The 20,131-nt window shown below is 45.1% G+C and overlaps 1 protein-coding gene across 1 annotated transcript in view; it reads right to left on the reverse strand.

Annotated features, from left to right (window-relative positions):
- Window positions 1-20,131, reverse strand: part of galnt14 (UDP-N-acetyl-alpha-D-galactosamine:polypeptide N-acetylgalactosaminyltransferase 14 (GalNAc-T14)) — a 258,436-nt gene that overhangs the window by 114,133 nt on the left and 124,172 nt on the right. Inside the window, exon 3 of the mRNA XM_079572745.1 lies at window positions 7,862-7,960. Within this exon, the coding sequence (XP_079428871.1) occupies window positions 7,862-7,960 (99 nt within the window). The remainder of the gene's footprint in view (window positions 1-7,861; window positions 7,961-20,131) is intronic.

Genomic DNA, 20,131 nt, shown 5'->3' on the forward strand with positions numbered 1-20,131 from the left:
TCATCTTTTCCTTCCTTTTTTCTTTCCTTCTTGTCCTGACGCTGTAATCCAAATATGGGCATTTCCTTTGTGGGAGACAGCAGTGGCTAAAGACAGGAGGAATATACACATGTGCAGACAAAGAGACTAAACTTTAGGGCCTTCCTTCCTTCCTTCCTTCCTTTTTTCTTTCTTTCCTTCCCTATTACCCTCTTTCCTTCCTTCCTTCCTTCCTTCCTTCCTTCCTTCCTTACCTTCTTTCATCTTTTCCTTCCTTCCTTCTTTCTTTCCTTCTTTTCCTGATGCTGTAATCCAAATATGGTCATGTCCTTTGTGGGAGACAGCAGTGGCTAAAGACGGGAGGAATATACAAATATACACAGGGCGCATGTGCAGACGAAGGGACTAAACTTCCTTCCTTCCTTCCTTCCTTCCTTCCTTCCTTCCTTCCTTCCTTCCTTCCTTCCTTCCTTCCATACCTTCTTTCATCTTTTCCTTCCTTTTTTCTTTCTTTCCTTCCCTATTACCCTCTTTCTTTCTTCCCTTCCTTCTTTCTTTCCTTCTTGTCCTGACGCTTGTAATCCAAATATGGTCATGTCCTGTGTGGGAGACAGCAGCGGCTAAAGACGGGAGAAATATACAAATATACACAGGGCGCATGTGCAGACGAAGGGACTAAACTTCCTTCCTTCCTTCCTTCCTTCCTTCCTTCCTTCCTTCCTTCCTTCCTTCCATACCTTCTTTCATCTTTTCCTTCCTTTTTTCTTTCTTTCCTTCCCTATTACCCTCTTTCTTTCTTCCCTTCCTTCTTTCTTTCCTTCTTGTCCTGACGCTTGTAATCCAAATATGGTCATTTCCTGTGTGGGAAACAGCAGCGGCTAAAGACGGGAAAAATATACAAATATACACAGGGCGCATGTGCAGACGAAGGGACTAAACTTTAGGGCCGTTTTTATTCCACTCTTTAGTCGCTCTGTGAGACTCCACACTTTACAGGCTCGGGCAGAACATTTCCAAGAATCCAATGCTTTGTTTTGGCATTTAAGATTTTTCAGAGGCATCAAACAAGAGCCAAAACTCACTCACAACCTTATAGCTAATATATCAACAAAATGAAACCACAAATTAAACCTGTTCGATCCATTATTTAGATTTTGTTCCTGAAAATATAAGCAATTATGTTTAAAATGAATCTCTGTATATTTAGTAATTTCCCGTATTCACCTGCGGCGTCGCCTTCACGTGACACTGAACGCTTGAAATCTCTCCTGCTGTTAATCTGCGGCTCCGATCCGTCATCTCGCTGGAGCTGATGGTTCAATCCCCCGCTCGCCGCCGCCGCCGCCGTCCATCAGCCCCGGCTCCGCCTCTGACAGCGATTGTTCACGGGCGGCGATTCCAGCCTCGGCTCCGTTTCCATTTCGCTCCTCGTATTGTGGCTCTGACAGGCGCCGGTTTAAAAGCTTTTTGGCGTCTCGTGCGGCGGCGGCGCCCGGTCATTAACCCGTCAGCCGGCAGGGGGGTCGCGCTCTGGACATGATCGAACCCGGGACGCCGCGATGGGACGAGCTCGCGTCTCTGTGATCTGACGGGCCAATGATGTTCGTGACGGGATCTGGTTCTTTAACGATGACAGTTAATCTATCGCCAATTAGAGCGCCAACAATCCATGATCTTTGTAGCGCCACAGTATATTCTGTGTTATATCTGTGGACACATGATGTGGCTCGTTTCAAAGACGAGAATCTAAACTCTCCAGAAGTGGAAACAGTTTGATTCTACGTGCCTCGGTTCCTGAGAAATCCAATTATTTTATATATTCTGAGATAATTAGTGTTTTACGCAACACTCTCCTTTCTGATTAACTCCTCTCTTCCTCTCTCACCTCTCTCCTCCTCTTTCTCTCCTCCTCCTCTCTCTCTCCTCCTCTCTCTGCTCCTCTCTCTCCTCCTTTCTCCTCCTCTCACCTCTCGCCCCCTCAGAATAACACACGCCCCCTCAGACAAACACCACGCCCCCTCAGACTAACGCCACGCCCCCTCAGACTAACACCACGCCCCCTCAGACTAATACCACGCCCCTCAGTCTAACACCACGCCCCCTCAGACTAACACCACGCCCCTCAGACTAACACCACGCCCCCTCAGACTAACACCACGCCCCCTCAGACTAACACCACGCCCCTCAGACTAACACCACGCCCCTCAGACTAACACCACGCCCCCTCAGTCTAACACCACGCCCCCTCAGACTAACACCACGCCCCTCAGACTAACACCACGCCCCCTCAGACTAACACCACGCCCCCTCAGACTAACACCACGCCCCTCAGACTAACACCACGCCCCTCAGACTAACACCACGCCCCCTCAGACTAACACCACGCCCCCTCAGACTAACACCACGCCCCTCAGACTAACACCACGCACCCCTCAGACTAACACCACGCCCCCTCAGTCTAACACCACGCCCCCTCAGACTAACACCACGCCCCCTCAGACTAACACCACGCCCCCTCAGACTAACACCACGCCCCCTCAGACTAACACCACGCCCCCTCAGTCTAACACCACGCCCCCTCAGACTAACACCACGCCCCCTCAGACTAACACCACGCCCCCTCAGACTAACACCACGCCCCTCAGACTAACACCACGCCCCTCAGACTAACACCACGCCCCCTCAGTCTAACACCACGCCCCCTCAGTCTAACACCACGCCCCCTCAGACTAACACCACGCCCCCTCAGACTAACACCACGCCCCCTCAGACTAACACCACGCCCCCTCAGACAAACACCACGCCCCTCAGACAAACACCACGCCCCCTCAGACAAACACCACGCCCCTCAGACAAACACCACGCCCCCTCAGACAAACACCACGCCCCCTCAGGCTAACACCACGCCCCCTCAGACTAACACCACGCCCCCTCAGACAAACACCACGCCCCCCCAGACTAACACCACGCCCCCTCAGACAAACACCACGCCCCCTCAGACAAACACCACGCCCCTCAGACAAACACCACCCCCTCAGACTAACACCACGCCCCCTCAGACTAACACCGCGCCCCCTCAGACTAACACCACGCCCCCTCAGACAAACACCACGCCCCCTCAGACAAACACCACGCCCCTCAGACAAACACCACCCCCTCAGACTAACACCACGCCCCCTCAGACAAACACCACGCCCCCTCAGGCTAACACCACGCCCCCTCAGGCTAACACCACGCCCCTCAGACTAACACCACGCCCCCTCAGACAAACACCACGCCCCCTCAGGCTAACACCACGCCCCCTCAGACAAACACCACGCCCCTCAGACAAACACCACGCCCCCTCAGACAAACACCACGCCCCTCAGACAAACACCACGCCCCCTCAGACAAACACCACGCCCCCTCAGGCTAACACCACGCCCCCTCAGACAAACACCACGCCCCCTCAGACTAACACCACGCCCCCTCAGACTAACACACGCCCCCTCAGTCTAACACCACGCCCCTCAGACAAACACCACGCCCCCTCAGACTAACACCACGCCCCCTCAGACTAACACACGCCCCCTCAGGCTAACACCACGCCCCCTCAGACAAACACCACGCCCCCTCAGACTAACACCACGCCCCCTCAGACTAACACACGCCCCCTCAGTCTAACACCACGCCCCCTCAGACAAACACCACGCCCCCCCAGACTAACACCACGCCCCCTCAGACAAACACGCCCCTCAGACTAACACCACGCCCCCTCAGACAAACATCACGCCCCTCAGACTAACACCACGCCCCCTCAGACAAACATCACGCCCCTCAGACTAACACCACGCCCCTCAGACTAACACCACGCCCCCTCAGACAAACACCACGCCCCCTCAGACAAACACCACGCCCCCTCAGACTAACACCACGCCCCCTCAGACTAACACCACGCCCCCTCAGACTAAGAAGGTACTTATAACTAATAAAGTATCTTGTACTCTGACTAAGTTAACTTTAAAAAAAGTAATCAAAAGTAAACTCATCAGTAATCACATCACTTTTCAAGGTCACAGTGGCAGCTCTCGTTAAATCAAAATCAAAGACCTAAAACCCTTGTCGTCTTCGTGATCTTCCCTGTGATTTCGACACAATCCTCCGCTCTCTGCACATCCTGAACCCCGAACGCCGTGCGCTCCCGTTTACCCGCCGTGTCCTCGAACGCACCGCCGCCCGGCCGCCGCTTATCTCCGCGCGTCCGCCGCAGATTGAGATCAATGCTCGGATCTGGACTTGATGAGTTATCGACATCGGCTGCGAGCTCCGCTCTCCGCCTTTGTCCGCTCCGCCGATCAAAGATGGCCGCACGCTTCGACGAGCCCAAAATACGGCGGAATGATGAGGCGCTGTCACCACGTACGGGAGTCATTGTTCCTCAGACTCCACTGGATTCAACATTTCGGCAAACACAAATATTTGGTTTTGAGCAAGGCCTTAAACGTCACCAAAGAGAATTCGTTTTTTGTAATTTTTTGTCAATGTTTTCTCACTTTTTTGTCACATTTCCATCATTGTTTTCGTCTCAGTTTTGTTGCTATTTCCACAGCTTTTTTCCAGACGCTTTTGGATTGGGGTAAAGCCAAACTGGAGCAAATGTGCTCGGTTCAGGTGGGAGTTAAGGGGTTAAACTCCCGATGCCAAGACGAACTCGCTCTCTTAACAAAGCTTTTCTCAGATTTTGTCTTTGTCAGTGGCATTTGCCTTTACATCCACACAGCGCCCCCTGCTGCTCTGGAGTGTTGGTGCAAGGCTTTTTAAATGAACACTGACTTGGATTAACCTCTTAACTCCCGCCTGAACCGAGAGGATCTTTTTCCTCACGTCATCAGATTTTTTTTCCTTAATTTTGTTTTTGGGTAGTCAACTCATTTTTTTGTCAAATTTTTATCACATTTTTGTCATATTTGTGTAATTTTTTGTCAATTTTTTGTCACATTTTTGTAATTTCTTCTTCCATTTTTTAAATCATTTTTTTTGCATTTTTTGTCACATTTTTGTCGCATTTTTGTAATTTTTTTGTCAATTTTTTATCAATTTTTTGTCATTTTTTTCTCTCATTTTTGTCATTTTTTTGTCATTTTTTTCTCTCATTTTTTTGACATTTTTTTGTCATTTTTTTGTTATTTTTTTGTACATTTTTAATCCAATTTTTTATCCAATTTTTTGTCACATTTTGTGACATTTTTGTCATTTCTTAGTCAATTTTTTGTCAATTTCTTGTGACATTTTTGTCATTTTTTTGTCAAATTTTTGTCATATTTGTGTATTTTTTTGTCACATTTTGTCACTTTTTTGTCGCATTTTTGTAATTTTTTTGTCAATTTTTTATCCATTTTTTGTCATTTTTTTGTCACTTTGTCACATTTTTGTCATTTTTTCATCAATTTTTTTGTCAATTTCTTGTGACATTTTTGTGACATTTTCACCACTTTTTCATTAATTTTTCGTCACTTTTTTGTCACATTTCCATCATTGTTTTCGTCTCAGTTTTGTTGCTATTTTCACAGCTTTTTTTCCAGAAGCTTCTGGACTGGGGTAAAGCCAAACTGGAGAAAATGTGCTCGGTTCAGGTGGGAGTTAAGGGGTTAAACTCCCGATGCCAAGACAAACTCGTTCTCTAATTAAGCTTTTCTCAGATTTTGTCTTTTTAAAAGCGTGTGGATCTTGGAGCGAGGAGAGCGAGGAGAGCGAGGAGAGCGAGGCGAGCGCAGAAACGTCCTCCTCGTTCACACTTTTCGGGGACGGCGTTGGTGTTTTCGCTGAGGGCGCCCGGACAGATTGTGTTTTTAATTGGACCTAAACCGCGGCGCTCGGGAACAGCCGGGGGGAGAAGACGTCCTCTGCCTCCCGCTGTCGGACGCCCCAATAACGAGGCGAGAGCGAGGGGCAGCGGGCCAAAGAACAGCCCCGACCGAGAGGCTCCACGCTGGGGGGGGGGAGAGGGGGCAGGGGGCACTGGCGCGGCTCAGGAGTTTGGCTAAAACACCAGGATAAAGATACACATGTGGCTTCAGTGAAGAAACCATCCTGGACATTGTGTTCTACAGAAACGCTCATCCAGGGGTTTCCAAAAGTAGTCATCTGTCCTAGGGTGTTTAGAGTTCAGGCTCAGTCGACAGGGTGTTGGTCGTGGAAATGAACCTGTGACTCAGTAGGGCTGGGCAGTTAATGGAATTTTAATCTAATTGAGATTTTAATAAAGGTCGATCTCGATAATCGCGTGGTGCGTTTTAAGTAAGGGATAATGTATAGAACGCTGGTCATTAACGGGAAAATAAGTAGAGTTCTATACATTATCCGCTTATTATACGGCCATTTGCCAACTGAACACACACAACATAAACTTCGTACACTTTTATGAAGGCTGAAAGGTTTATTTAATGACTTCCGCGACAAATAGTTCCCAAAAGTTTGCGCGTTGCTTGACAACGTTTTGCTAGGCTAGCAGCAGCAAGGCTATTAGCCTAGCTACTTAGTTGAAGGCGCAGTTGGAGGAATGGTGGTGAATCTCTGGGTAAGTTGAAAGTCAGACTCACGCTAACTTCACGAGCGATTCCCCCGACTTCTCTCGCAGAGACGGGACAGAGACAGTGCTGCCACTACGTACGTGCGGAGTGTTAAAAACTCGTAATTCCGAGTTTTTAAAAGTCAAAATTTCGATATTTAAACTCGAAATTTTGTGTTTTAAACACAGAATTATGACTATAAATCTCGTAATTTCGACTTCCCGTTGGGCTTTTATTTTTTAACATGGCGGAAACAGGCTTCCATAGACATTTATACGGTTAGTCTGGTGTTATAAGTGATTTGCCTCAGGTGCTCTGTGGAGCGGGTCACACTGTTTTTAATGCAGGCTAGCTGATACCATATACATGTGCTAGCCTAGCACTAGCCTAGCACTAGCCTAGCACTAGCCTAGCACTAGCCTAGCGCCACTAAACTCTTCAAATAAAAGAACTGCATGAAATACAAAAAAAATATCTCCAGAAACCAGCAACACTCTGGAAAACCATGTCAAAAATCCTGAAACTCAGAAGCTGCAGGTGAACAGAAGCTTCAGGTGAACAGAAGCTTCAGGTGAACAGACTTAAGGTGAACAGAAGCTTCAGGTGAACAGAAGCTGCAGGTGAACAGAAGCTGCAGGTGAACAGACTTCAGGTGAACAGACTTCAGGTGAACAGAAGCTTCAGGTGAACAGAAGCTGCAGGTGAACAGAAGCTGCTCTGCGTCCTTGTCTCCAAAGCCATTGTTCGACCCACTTTTGTGCAGGCTCCATCCAAACCATTCCAGTTTTCATTTAAATGAACATATTACAGACCCTGCTGTTGTTTATGGGACTGCGCTCGAGCTTTGGTTTTCTGTCGGGATCCAGACGACAAACTGGGTCCAATAAAACCTGAATTTGTAATAGTATATACAGCAGTATGTACTTTTTCAGTGGGTAAATATTAAATGAAATGTTTTCAGGGGAAGCGACCGACTGAAAACGGTTCCTCGACCCACTAACCTGATAAAGCAGTCACACATCGCTGCACTTAGTGAAATGAGGACGAAGCTCCTCTTTTAGCGCTAAAGAGCGGGCCTTTAGTAAAGCTCTCACACACATCTGTATCACTGTCTTACACTGGAATGAAATGAAATATTGATCTGAAGCATCTGAAACAAAATATACAGTTATTTGTGAATGTTTTTACTCCACAATGAAAGTTAAGCTAGAGATCAAGACGTGAGGAGAGCATCTCAGGAGGAGCTTTCTCTGACCTGAAAAGACTCTGATAAAGACTCAAAGATCACTCAAAGAGGCGCGAGTGGCCCCCGTGTGGCCGGGTCATGCCCTTACCTCCTGACGGTGCGCAGCAGCGTGGAGCGAGCCTCGTTGTGGAAGGTGATGACGATGGAGGTGGGGGGAAGATCGTGCTCGTAGTGAAGCGCCAAACATCTGGAAAACACAAAAACCACGACAGGTCAGACACGAGGCGGCCATGTTGGATTCACCCCCACTCGTCGTTCACTCCCGCCCGACAGGAACGGCGCTTAAGGCGAGACACGGCAGGTGAAAGTATTGATTTTTCACACAGTGGTCGAAGTGGAGATTTTTATCTATTTTCCTCCCTTTACATCTTAGTTTTCATGTATAAAAACGACAAAACTCGCCCGCATGATGTTTATTTTATGATGTTTTGTCTGCGAGGTGGGGGCGACCCGGAAGTAGCTGCTGCGCCGCGTAGAAAGGCCGTCTTTCCCGCGGGTTTTCATTCATAAATATTGACAGATTTTACATCCATAAAACATTAAGCCCTCCATTTTCATAGCTATTCATTACAAAACTTTTCCTGATATAGAGTGTTCGATTCTTCCATAGAAATTTAAAAAGCAATTGGTCAATATCCTTACAAGTTTTATTGTCTACATGGAGGGAGAGAGCAGCGTACATTTGACATCCACGTGTCCTGAAGGGGCCCCGTGATGACGCCTTCACCCAAATATGGTGTTTTTCCTCCTACGAGACGCTGGAGCGGAAAAGTCAGAGAACGGGCCGAGCATGCGCACTCGCTACAAAACTTCAGGGCTGGTTTTCTCTGAATGAGAGAAGCCTGAGCCCTTATAGAAGCTGCCACAGACTCCACACTTTACAGTCTGAGACACAACAAGGTTTTGAAGGTTTTTTCGGAGGGATTTTTTAATCCCTTAACTCCCACCTGAACAGAGCACTCCGGTTTGGCTTCACCCCAATCCAAAAGCTTCTGGAAAAATGGAGTGAGAATAGCAACAAAACTGAGACGAAAACGAGGATGAAAATGTGACAAAAAAGTGAAAAAATGTTACAAAAAATTTAGAAAACTGTGACAAAAAATGTAACAAAAATTGATAAAAATGTGATGAAAATGTTATGAGTTTTGTAAGTCACTGGCCTACAGGATTTGGGTAAAGCTGGATAAAATGCTCTCAGTTCAGGCGGGTGTTAAGAGGTTAATATCTAATTCCAAACCTGATTTATTCAGTTTTGAACCCAAAAAAACAGGCGGAATTTGAGTTTTTACAGATTTTTTCACTTATGATTAGTTTATTGAAAAACGAAACAGTGTATCCAAAATCCCCTCTGAAAAAATCTTAGTCACTAATATGTCAATAAAATAAAACCATACATTTCAATCCATTATTTGCATTTTGTTATTTTGTTGCCCAAAATATAGGCAATTTTGGCCATTTTCATGCACAATATGCCTTTTTTTATATGAAAACAAAAAATGACAGAAAAAATGCAATACATTTTTTTCTCATATCTGTAATGTTCAGCCAAAGTTTCACATTGATATCTCTACATTTATTTGTTCCCCTCTTCACCTGCAGAGTCTCGCCTTCATCACGGCGTTTACACAAGTTTGTTTTCTTGTTTGTTTGTTTGTGGCGCCGCAGCCTGTCATCTCTCCGCTCCGCCGGGGCCGGGTTAATGCAGATTCTGAGTGGATAATTACAATGACGGAAAGCGTAATTCCAGCTTCAGCGCGAGAACAATGCGGGCGCTAACGACGGGCTATCGACCGGGCTAAGTACGGGCTAACAGCTGCAAACACGCCATTCTGCTTTGGAGGAACAGAAGACGGACAAAGGCGTGTTTTTATCGACCGACGGACTCCTTTTGTTGATGAACGTTCCGTAAAATGTTTTGACGAAGTGATTGTGGCGTCAAAACGGCGCCGAGCTGACGGTAATGGGGAAGTTAAAGCAAATGATGAACAGACGATGGAGCTTTGTGATCCACGTCCGCCTGACAGGCCTCAGCGCCAGGTTCTGAAAACCACTGATACGTTATTTATGAAGAGACGGACTGAGCCGCTGGTGTTTTCTGACTTTCTGAGGTCACGAAGAGGTCACTGTGGAAACGAGTGAGCCGATGTTCAAAATACTTACAAATACAACCAGATCTCCATTATCTGCATGTTTCTAGGTTCAATAGAAGAGTCAGAAGAGAGAAATGTAGTCAAGTAAAAGTAGAAGAGTAGTACTAGTAGTAAAATACCTCAATACTGCACTTTTTACTTGTCGTTTCACTGTTTACTTTCCAATGCAGCCGATTCCTGTTAATAGAAAACTGGATTCTCCGGGATTTGTCTCTCACACTGTAAAAGGTTTATGGTAGATTTTACAGTAGAAAGTATTTGGCCAAAATCCAATAGAAAGTCTATGGGGAACTGAGCAGATACTTTTTTCCCCACTGTAAGTTACTGCACTGCCAAATGACACTGGTGATGATGTATATTAACCCTCCTGGAGCCGCCACCTGAACGTGGTGGAGGGTTTGAGCCCGAATGATCCTGGAGCTCTGTTGTCGGGGCTTCGTGCCCCTGTAGGGCCTCACAGGGCAAACAGGTCCGAGGGGACGGATCAAGAGCGGGTCAGAGAGACCAACAGGCCTGGTTAGAACCATGAGGCCGTCCTTCTGTGGAGCCACCACCTGCAGGAGGCGCCACAGGGGCTGGAGCCATGTGATGGGTGGATGGATGTAACAAGTGAATTTCCCCGTTGTGAGATCAATAAAGGATTATCTGATCCTGATAAGCACAGTGTGTTACTGTAATATTATACAGTAAAACTACAATAACTTACTGTTGTTTACAGCAGTGGTTCTCAACCTGGGGGTTGGGACCCCCAAGGGGGTCGCGAGACAAATTTGGGGGGTCGCCAGATCATTTAGATAAAATATACATATTTTCATTAGCATATAATCTAATGTTTTATTGTAGCATGTGTTGCTATTTTACCACAGTGGCATTATTTGTTCATAGTTTTGATGAATTTTATTTCAGCCATTTGTTTTTTTTCTTTGTTTTTTAAGAATTATGTCGGCTAATGTTCCCATTTCTCACGGTGTGACCCGGGCGGGGGGTCACGAACCCCTTTACCTGTTATAATGGGGGTCGCGGCTCCAAACGGTTGAGAACCACTGGTTTACAGTAACTTATTGTACCATTTCCCAGAAGCCTTAGTGAATTACAGTATATTACTGTATTGATATTTGCAGTATAACACTGTTGAAATGACACTAAACTGTTAGGGTAAAGCCATACACAGCTTCCCAAACATCGAGTCCACAGAGGTTTCATTTCAACAGTGAAAGAACTAAAAGAGAATATTTTCGATGGAAAGAAGCTTCGTGAAACTGTTGCCAGTTATTTGAAGGCGGCTGGTTTTCCTGCGCTCTGACCCAAAGCAGTTTTATGATGGAAAACCTTAAAAACCAAGAGGCTCTGGTGATCTCGTCAGCTCCAGTCCCGGCTTTAACCTCCCAGAGCTCCCGGGTCCTCGTACTGGACCTAAACACACTCATAGTTTTTCCCTCCGTGTGCGACTCTGCAGGTATAATACCGAGTTCGAGTTCCCAGTGCGTTTCCTTTCGGAGGTCGGAGTTTCCTTTAAAGCAGCAGAACACGGGCACTAAAACGAGGCTAATGACGCACAGAAAACTCATCTCGCCGACGCTGAAACCAAACGTCCGATAAAAGCGGAACCCGCCGACCCGAGACGTGCATTTTTATCCCAGCGCTTTGTTCGTGATCCGGAGAAAAAGGAGAGTCTCTTTTTTTCTGTCCCGAAGCGCTGACGAACGCTGATGTCTCGATAACAAAGTCCTGATCTCACAGTCTTTTAATGGAGCTCACGCAGAAGGAGATTAAAAAACTCAGCTCAGGGTTTTCTATGAGAAGATCTAATCACCGGAAAACTGGAAAGGGCAGGAGCGAAAGAGGAACCAGGACTGAACCCAGGAGGAAACCAGGACTTTCACAACTCGCTTCTCCATCTTTAGCCTATTACTGGAACTGGGTAAACCATATACACTTTTTCTAAAACCGATACGAGTACTTTGATTTAAGTACTCGCTGATACCGAATACTGATACGAGTACAAGGCATTTTCTTCACATTCTTACTTTTTTCACAGCAGATTGGTTTGTAATTAGTTCATTGACTCATGTACATTTCCTTAAGTAAAGTAGGCGACACATTTAAGAGCAGTTATATTAGAATTGTGCTGATGTCATTTATTTATTTATTTTATTTTCATTCAATATAATTGTATATTTTTATGTCTCTGTCCATCATAGACAGAAAAGCCCAAAAGCTCCCAATGCCTGTGCTTTATTCATTTATGTTTTTATTAAAAAATAGTATTGAGATGTTACTTAACCCCTTAACTCCCACCTGAACTGAGCACATTTTTGGCTTTACCCGAACCTAAAAGCTTCTTGAAAAGAAAGCATCAAAATGGCATCGAAACACAACAAAAGAGAGACTAAAACATGCCAGAAAAGCAACAATAAACAACAGAAAAGTGACTAAAGAGCGAGAAAAAAGTGACGAGAAAAAAGGGCAAAAATACTTACTTAAACTTACTTAAAAACCCACAATAAAAACTTAAAAAATTTGACAAAAGAGCGGCAACAACGCAACAACAAGCTACTATTAGTTTTGCAGGCCTTAGCTTTCAAATGAGGCACTACACCTGTTGCCTTGCAGCTTTTAGATTTGGGTAAAGCCGAACTGGAGGTAAAAAAAAAAAGAAAACATCCCATATAATGTAAAACTTTGGCAATTGCAGAAAATTGGCTTCAGTGGTTCGGCCCTCGGTGATTTGGTGATGATCAAAATCAGCCTCCACCTCACAAAACTGCCTCCCCCTGCTGTATGTCTTCAAGTTGGATTTTCTGAGGACTTTTTAGTCGCTGGGTTAGTTTTTCAGATGAATAAACCCTTGGGCATAAAATGGCGTCAGAATGGCCGAAACTGCTAGCCGCGAGTTAGCAACACTGCAGACGCTGCAGCGCTAACAACATTTAGCTCTGGTTAAATCCAGCTCAGACTCTGGTTTAGAGAGCGCAGTCTGTAACAAAGTCAGCTCTATGTGGATTATTGTATTTACACTAAACAATTCTCCAGTTTGTTGCTTCTTCTCTCCTCAGCTGAGAGCCGCGCCTCGTAGGTGCGCCTCATAGGTGCGCTGGACACACGTCAAATGGTATCGGTTTCTGGTATCGGGACCTCATGAATGAGTACGAGTATGTGGTATCGGCCCGATACCCGATACTGGTATCGGTATCGGTGCATCCCTATTTACAACACTCAAGGCGACCAAAATGCTTTACAATAAAACGTACAACGTACAATAAAATGTACTAAGTGTCGCTGCACTACTGAATGTTAAACGCCAGTCTGAATAAATGTGTCTTGAGCCTGGATTTAAAATATTGATTTTGATAATTAGCATTAAGGAATGAAAAAAGCAGTGATTTGGACCATTTTAACCACAAGAAAGTTGATTGAAAGTGTCTTTGTTGTCGATGTGGAGCCTGTTACAACATTAGCTGAAAGTCTATTTTTAAAACCAGGACTTGGTGAAAACAGAAACAGAAAGAAGAGAGACAGATGCTGTCGAACGTGACGACCAGTGCTTGTTCACAGTTGGAGGAAAACATTTCTGACCCTGGACTGACGGAAGTTTGGACCAAGTCCAGGGTCTGAGACTGTGGCCGATACGCAGAATATCTGAACAGAGATGATGAAGACGACAGAGAATGTTTTAATCTAATGGCCGTGCTGCAATAAAGGCCTTGTGCCTCAGTTTTGTATGTTTTTAAAGTCAAAAGAGCATCAAAGGAAGATCCAGTATATCCAAGTAGCACTCCTGCATGTTTTACTTTGCTTGAACATAGAATCCTTGTTTTGTCTTTAAGGAGGTGGACGGAAACTAAAGCCAGACTAGATCCACCTACACACATAGATTTGCCCTCTGACCTCACAATGCAGCAAATCCATCAACAATCTGACACGCGGCAACTAACCCACTTACACCGCGGTCTGGGTGAATACTGGATTCTGATTGGCTGGTGCGTTACTTTGGTATAACCGCACACGTAGTCCGGTAGTTAAATCACTGGGATATCACTCCGCTGTGGCGTCGCCATGGCAACACATGACACAGCTGAATCAGATAAAGGCGTAATTAGTGACTGACAGGAACGTCTGAGATGGATTTTGTGTTAATTTCAACGTTTTTGGCCAAAACAAAGCGTTTGCTAAATGTTTGTAGAGGAGAGTGAGCAGCTCGGTTAGCTACTGTTAATAACATATGAGCTTTACATTTCTATTGAAAACGGTTACGGCTATTCTTCATGTTCAGGCGTACATAAAATGATCCTGCATTGAAGCATATTTGTCTGGATTAGTAAAGTCAAACATAAAAGTTTCAGTTGGGCCCAGGTGTGAGCGACTCCACCGCAGCTGTTTCCATAAACAGTTGAGCTGGTTGAGCTAGCTAGCTTTAGCTTCAGGTTAAACAGCGTAAAAGGTAAATAACTCCTGCCCACGAGTGCCGCATATCGGTGTTTACTTCCAGGGAAAAGTGTTTCCGGGTTAGTCCTGTTGTGTTGTGATTCTGTGCTGATGTTGTGTCGTTGAGCCTGACTGAGATCCTCGTAATAGCTGCGGAGAATGACTCGCTCTGAGACCAGCCTTCAGTGACCGGCTAATAACCCACACAAAATAGTCCCGTAGTCTGGCAGATTCAGTGAGTTTAGTCAATGAAAAAAACATTTATTATAAATGTTACGTTTGTGGGACCCTGGTATAAGCGGATTAAACAACGAGGAGCCGCATTAGACGTTATAATGCAGGAGTAACAACACTGTGTCGGGCGTTAGAACCGTCTAATGCGGCTCCTCGTTGTTTAATCCGTACTTATTTAACATCAACACCGTTAATTAATTATTTAAAGAGTGACAGTGTCAATGTCGGGCTGAACTTTACTTGTTCCTCTGTCCACTATGATCCACTAGGGTCCACTCCTACAGAGCAGCCGTCCTGACTGTTCCATCGGTTTCAAGATATTGACAAAATGAATATGAGGGAGACTTAAAGCCTGTAAGTCTTCACTGTTCTGGCTCAATAGACTCCAGTGTTCAGGATCCTGCACTCGCTCACACATTCAGTGGTTTGTTTGGACCTGACTGACCCTCACATGCACAGACTTATTGACTATTATTGACTAACATCAACAAATCATAATACAATGCAAACTTTTTTCCACCAGTTTCTACTTCAACAACAAACTTTGGGGCAAAAGGATGTTTCCCTCCAAAAACAGACTGTTTCCTTTGGGGCCTTTAAACGGAGCTGCTTTATTTTGCCTCATCAGCATCACAGACACTCCATGTTTGTACTTTAGGTTTTCTATAAAAAGTCTCGTGTTCTAAACCGTGATGCAGAACAATCCCGGGGGTTAAACTTTACAGTAAACTGCAGCTTTAGCCTTAGCATTAGCAGGTCAGAGCTAGCCGCGGCGCACTGGTGTGTGAAATAATACCCTCGTCAGCTCATTACCTCCCAATATCAGTGCGCCGCTCGCAGAGGGGGGGCGAGGGGGGGGACGAGGGGGGAGCGAGGGGGGGGGGGGGGGGAGAGGTGATTAAAGGACTGAAGGAATCAGCAAGAAAAGGGAAATGCAAAACGCTCCGGGACTGCAGCGTCTCAGGCTACAATCCGCTCTGCGCCGTCATGCTAATCCGTTAGCACGGCCGTGTTTTCTATAAAGGCTTTAACACTTTCTCCATCGACTGCAGCTCCTGATCAATAAAATCTGGCTTTATTTGAGTTTGTTTTTTGACCTGCTGAAACAAACAACACAGATCAGATTTAATCAGATTCATCACACTTTTGAAATGTGAATATATGAATAAGTTTTGCAGCTTCAAAAACACAAAAGTAAAATTCCCAACTCTCTCTGTGTCGTGAGGACAGAGCCGGCATCGACACTAATTTGAAAAATGGTAAGAATTCATATTTCTCATGGAACTTTGTAGTAGAAGAAGAAGAAATAAGAAACCTTTGAATGAAAACAGCAAATAAACTGAAACTGTCCTGACCACATCTGGATTCAGCGTCATTTCCTGTCATGACTTTGTCCTGATGGCAAAGGGTTTGAAGGTGTTTGGGGTGTTGAGCCTCTCACTGGGACAAACACACAGTCATTTTGATTTGCTGTAAAGATCCTGAGGGTTAAAGGGACTGCTCAGAGTTTAAAAATGTTAAAACTATGTATTTTCCTCCCCCCACATGTTCCAACAATGTCCTAAGGTCTAGAATGAAGTTAGACCTGAAGTGCCGTCATGCACGAGCTTAATATAGAAGCTGCAGTTACACGTATGACCTGAGGTGGCAGTAGTGAGATCCTCGACCCAAATGGCGGCCATTACTGGAGCCGACTGTGTGGGTCAAACGATCACGACCAGAACCTTCAGGACAAAGTCATGAAAACCACTGAGACACTGAGTCCTCACTGATGCACAGATTTGGCCGTTTAACCTCTTAACTCCCGCCTGAACCGAGAGCATTTTCTCCAGTTCAGCTTTACCCAAATCCTGTAGGCCAGTGTAACACCTCATTTGAAAGACCTGCAAAAGTAAATTGATCTTTTTCCTCACATCATCAGATTTTTTTCATCACTTTTTTTGTTGGGCAGTCGTCTCATTTTTGTCAAATTTTTGTGACTTTTTTGTCACTTTTTCGTCAAATGTTTAGATTTTTTTTGTCCATTTTTTGGTCACTTTTTTGTCACTTTTTCGTCAAATTATTCGCATTTTTTGTCAAATTCGTATTACTTTTTTGTCCGTTTTTTGTCCGTTTTTTGTCCATTTTTTCTAAATTTTTCGTCAAATTTTTATCTATTTCTGTCATTTTTTTGTAATTTTTTTGTAATTTTTTTGTCCATTTTTTCAAAAAAAATGTCAATTTTTTCCAAAAAAATGTCAATTTTTTGGTCACTTTTTTGTCACTTTTTCATCCAATTATTTGCATTTTTTGTCAAATTTTTATCCATTTCTGTGATTTTTTGGGTCAATTTTTTGGTCACTTTTTTGTCAAATGTTTCGATTTTTTGGGTCACTTTTTTGTCCATTTTTTCCTCCATTTTTCGTAACATTTTTCTCACTTTTTTTGTAAATTTTTTGTCCATTTTTGTCATTTTTTTGACAAAAATTGACACTTTTTCCACATTTTCATCCTTGTTTCCGTCTCAGTTTTGTTGCTATTTTCACACCTTTTTCCCAGAAGCTTTTGGATTGGGGTAAAGCTGGAGAAAATGTGCTCAGTTCAGGCGGGAGTTAAGGGGTTAAAGACACATTATGGTCCATTTTAAGACCCAACCATTTGATTTTTTTTGTGTCATTTTTTAACTGGTCTGTATCAACATTTTGTGGGACTTTCATCAGAAATGTGCTGCAACATCTGCACTTGCATCAGTTTGTCGCTTCCACATTTGGAGATAAACTCAATATTGTACATTTGCATATCTCCCAAACAGCCATGTTGATATTATCTTGTAAAGACGATCTATTGCCCACCTCCAGTCGTCAGTGGCATCAACACTCTGCACAGCGCCACCTACTGTTCACAGAGAGAGTGACTTTACAGAAATGTGGTCTAGTAGAAAGTACCTTCTCCTCAGAAACTGCTAAATCGACTTCTCTGCGGAGCCGGGTCAGACTAAATAACTGCGAGCTTTGCCAATTATAACTTCAAACTTCCAGCGTGAGGCTCCTCTTCCTCTCTTCCTCTCTTCCTCGCCTGTCCCCCCCCCCCCGCGACCCTCCGGCGGCGGGACGTCAAGCTCAAACCTGGGCTTTGACACCGAAAGCACGAGAGAAAATGTGAAAAAGGCTTGTTGAAAGGGGAGCGAGGGTGTAACGGGGAGACAGGCTCAGTGGGAGGGTACGGAGCGGGTTTGGTATCAGCAAAACATCAGTCAGCTGTCAGCCAGGCCCTTATCGCGGCATCAGAGGGGGAGGGAGAGGGGGGAGAGGGAAGGGGGGGAGAGGGAGGCGCTGGTGCATGGTATGATAAATATACAGAGTGGAGTATTCCCAGAGCTCGCTGCAGACAATAGAGCAGAGACTGAGCAAATGTTTCTGTGATAAAGAAAACGGAGCAGCTCTGCCCTGCTGCTGCTGCTGCTGCTGCTGCTGCTGCTGCTGCTGCACCGCGGCTTTAGCTTAGTTTAGGCTCCAGGTTTCATCCGTTTAGTCCTGGTTTATCTTAAAGAGGGTATGATGCCACACGTCAGGGCCGAAGCCACTGATTATTAGCCCAAACTAAAGCTCAACACTGGAAAAATGATGAGATAAATGACTTAAAATTGCCTGAATTAAAGTTCTTCTATGTTGAATTTGAAGTAATACAAGATACAAAAGCTATAGCGCCAATGGAACAAGAATAAAACCCACTTGGAATCAGACAAAGACACAAAATGATCTGAATTAAGAGAAAAAATACTGCTAGAGGTTTTATCTCATCCAAACCAAATCTACTCAAACCTTAGATTTAGGGCCAGATCTTGTGACTGGCTCAGTCCGTGCGAAACTCTAAACGCAACGTGGTTCAGGCGCGATCTTGTATGTGGTGCAGGTTTTGCGCTAAAGGCTGCGCCGCTAGGGAGAGGGCGTTATTTAAGAAAAAGAGGCGACTGAGGCTGGTTCATGACAAGCAGCACTTGGAGCCGCTGTTCTGTGGAAACCTTCACATATGTTCCTCTTTACATCGCGTTGCCTCATCTTCTTCCTTAGAATCGACGTCAAATTGAAAACAAAAGCGAAATTGCCTTGAAAAGTCTGTTTGAGCGTCGGTTACGCACGGGTTTACTTTGATACAGTAGATCAACGCGTTCACCCCTAACAGCAAAACACACCCCTAACAGCAAAACAACAACAGTTTTCCATAAATAAACCACACATGCCTCAAGTGCCACAACACCAGGTCTGATCTGAGTTTTAAGGAGACGTTTCCATCGTGTGTCAGTCTTTACCTCCTGATGATGCTCCTCGTGGAGCCACAGCTCAGTCCAAAAGAAAGAAGCGCATTTCACAGGGCGCAGAGCAATTTTATTTTTTTTTCCAATTCGGCCGCTCCAAGAATCCTGCAGCTGGAGCGCATATGTTCCAAAACGCTACAGTTTTCTTGTAACTGCTGCATAACTCTGTAACTCCTCCGATATGACAGTTTCTGATCAGTTAAATCCTGTACATTTCGTAACTTTGCACCCTCCCTCGCAAACCATCGCCTTCCGCAGGTCTGGGGAAAGCATGGGGAGGGGGCGGCACCACAACATCACAATGAGAGTCTGTCCCCCCTCCTGTCCTGCCCACTTTTTGCGCCAGGTCTGACACTGAAGATTGCAGGGAGCGCCACCGTCTGCGCAGTCGTCTGCTCTACAGCCTGAGCTGTGAACCACAAGATCTGACCCTCAATCTCTTAATTCAAGTAGATTTATGTCATTTCTTCGATTATTCGATTATTCTTTTTTCAGTTCTTTCAGATGCCAGTGTTATGACCTCATTGGGTGCATTGACAGTATTTCCACCTTATTTTCTAAGGTGGAAAAAAGGGACAATACGGAGTTTAAACATGTTAAAATTATGCGTTTTCCTCCCCCTACATGTTCCTCCATGTCCGAATGTGTAGAATGAGCTCAGACCTGTTCACCACAACTGCCTCTAAAATCCTGCACTGTCACTCGGGTCCAAAGTGCCGTCATGCACGAGCTTAATATAGAAGCTGCAGCTACACATAAGACCTGAGGTGGCAGTAGTGAGTATAACATGACGACCTTGCATCTAGCCCCTCTAATAATGTTAAAAGTAGTCTGTGGTTTGTGTAATAGTGTTTCTCAAAATCATCTTGAGGGCCAGAGGTTCTGTGCCGGAGGGTCGGATTTGGCCCCCGGGCCTGACGTTGCCGACCCCTGCCATAGGTATTTGGTAATAACACATCTTTATCAATGTGTATTAATTGGTTTATTTAGTCGGGATAGTGCAGGTTAATGAAGGCAATTCAACATAGAAAGTCCAATGCATTTCAATGGGGGACTAAACAAAAAATCTCCCCATAAGGCGCCATGATCCCGCCCCCAACATTGACCACACGGAGACCACATGGAGACCACACGGAGACCACATGGAGACCTCTCAGAGACCGTGCAGAGACTCCGAGTTCACCCAGAACAAAGATTAGGCCAAGATTGTATTGTATACTTGACAATATCGACCCAAATGCTAGCAGACGTTAGC

Source organism: Gobius niger (genome assembly GCF_951799975.1).
Source record: "Gobius niger genome assembly, chromosome: 15".
Taxonomy (NCBI): domain Eukaryota; kingdom Metazoa; phylum Chordata; class Actinopteri; order Gobiiformes; family Gobiidae; genus Gobius; species Gobius niger.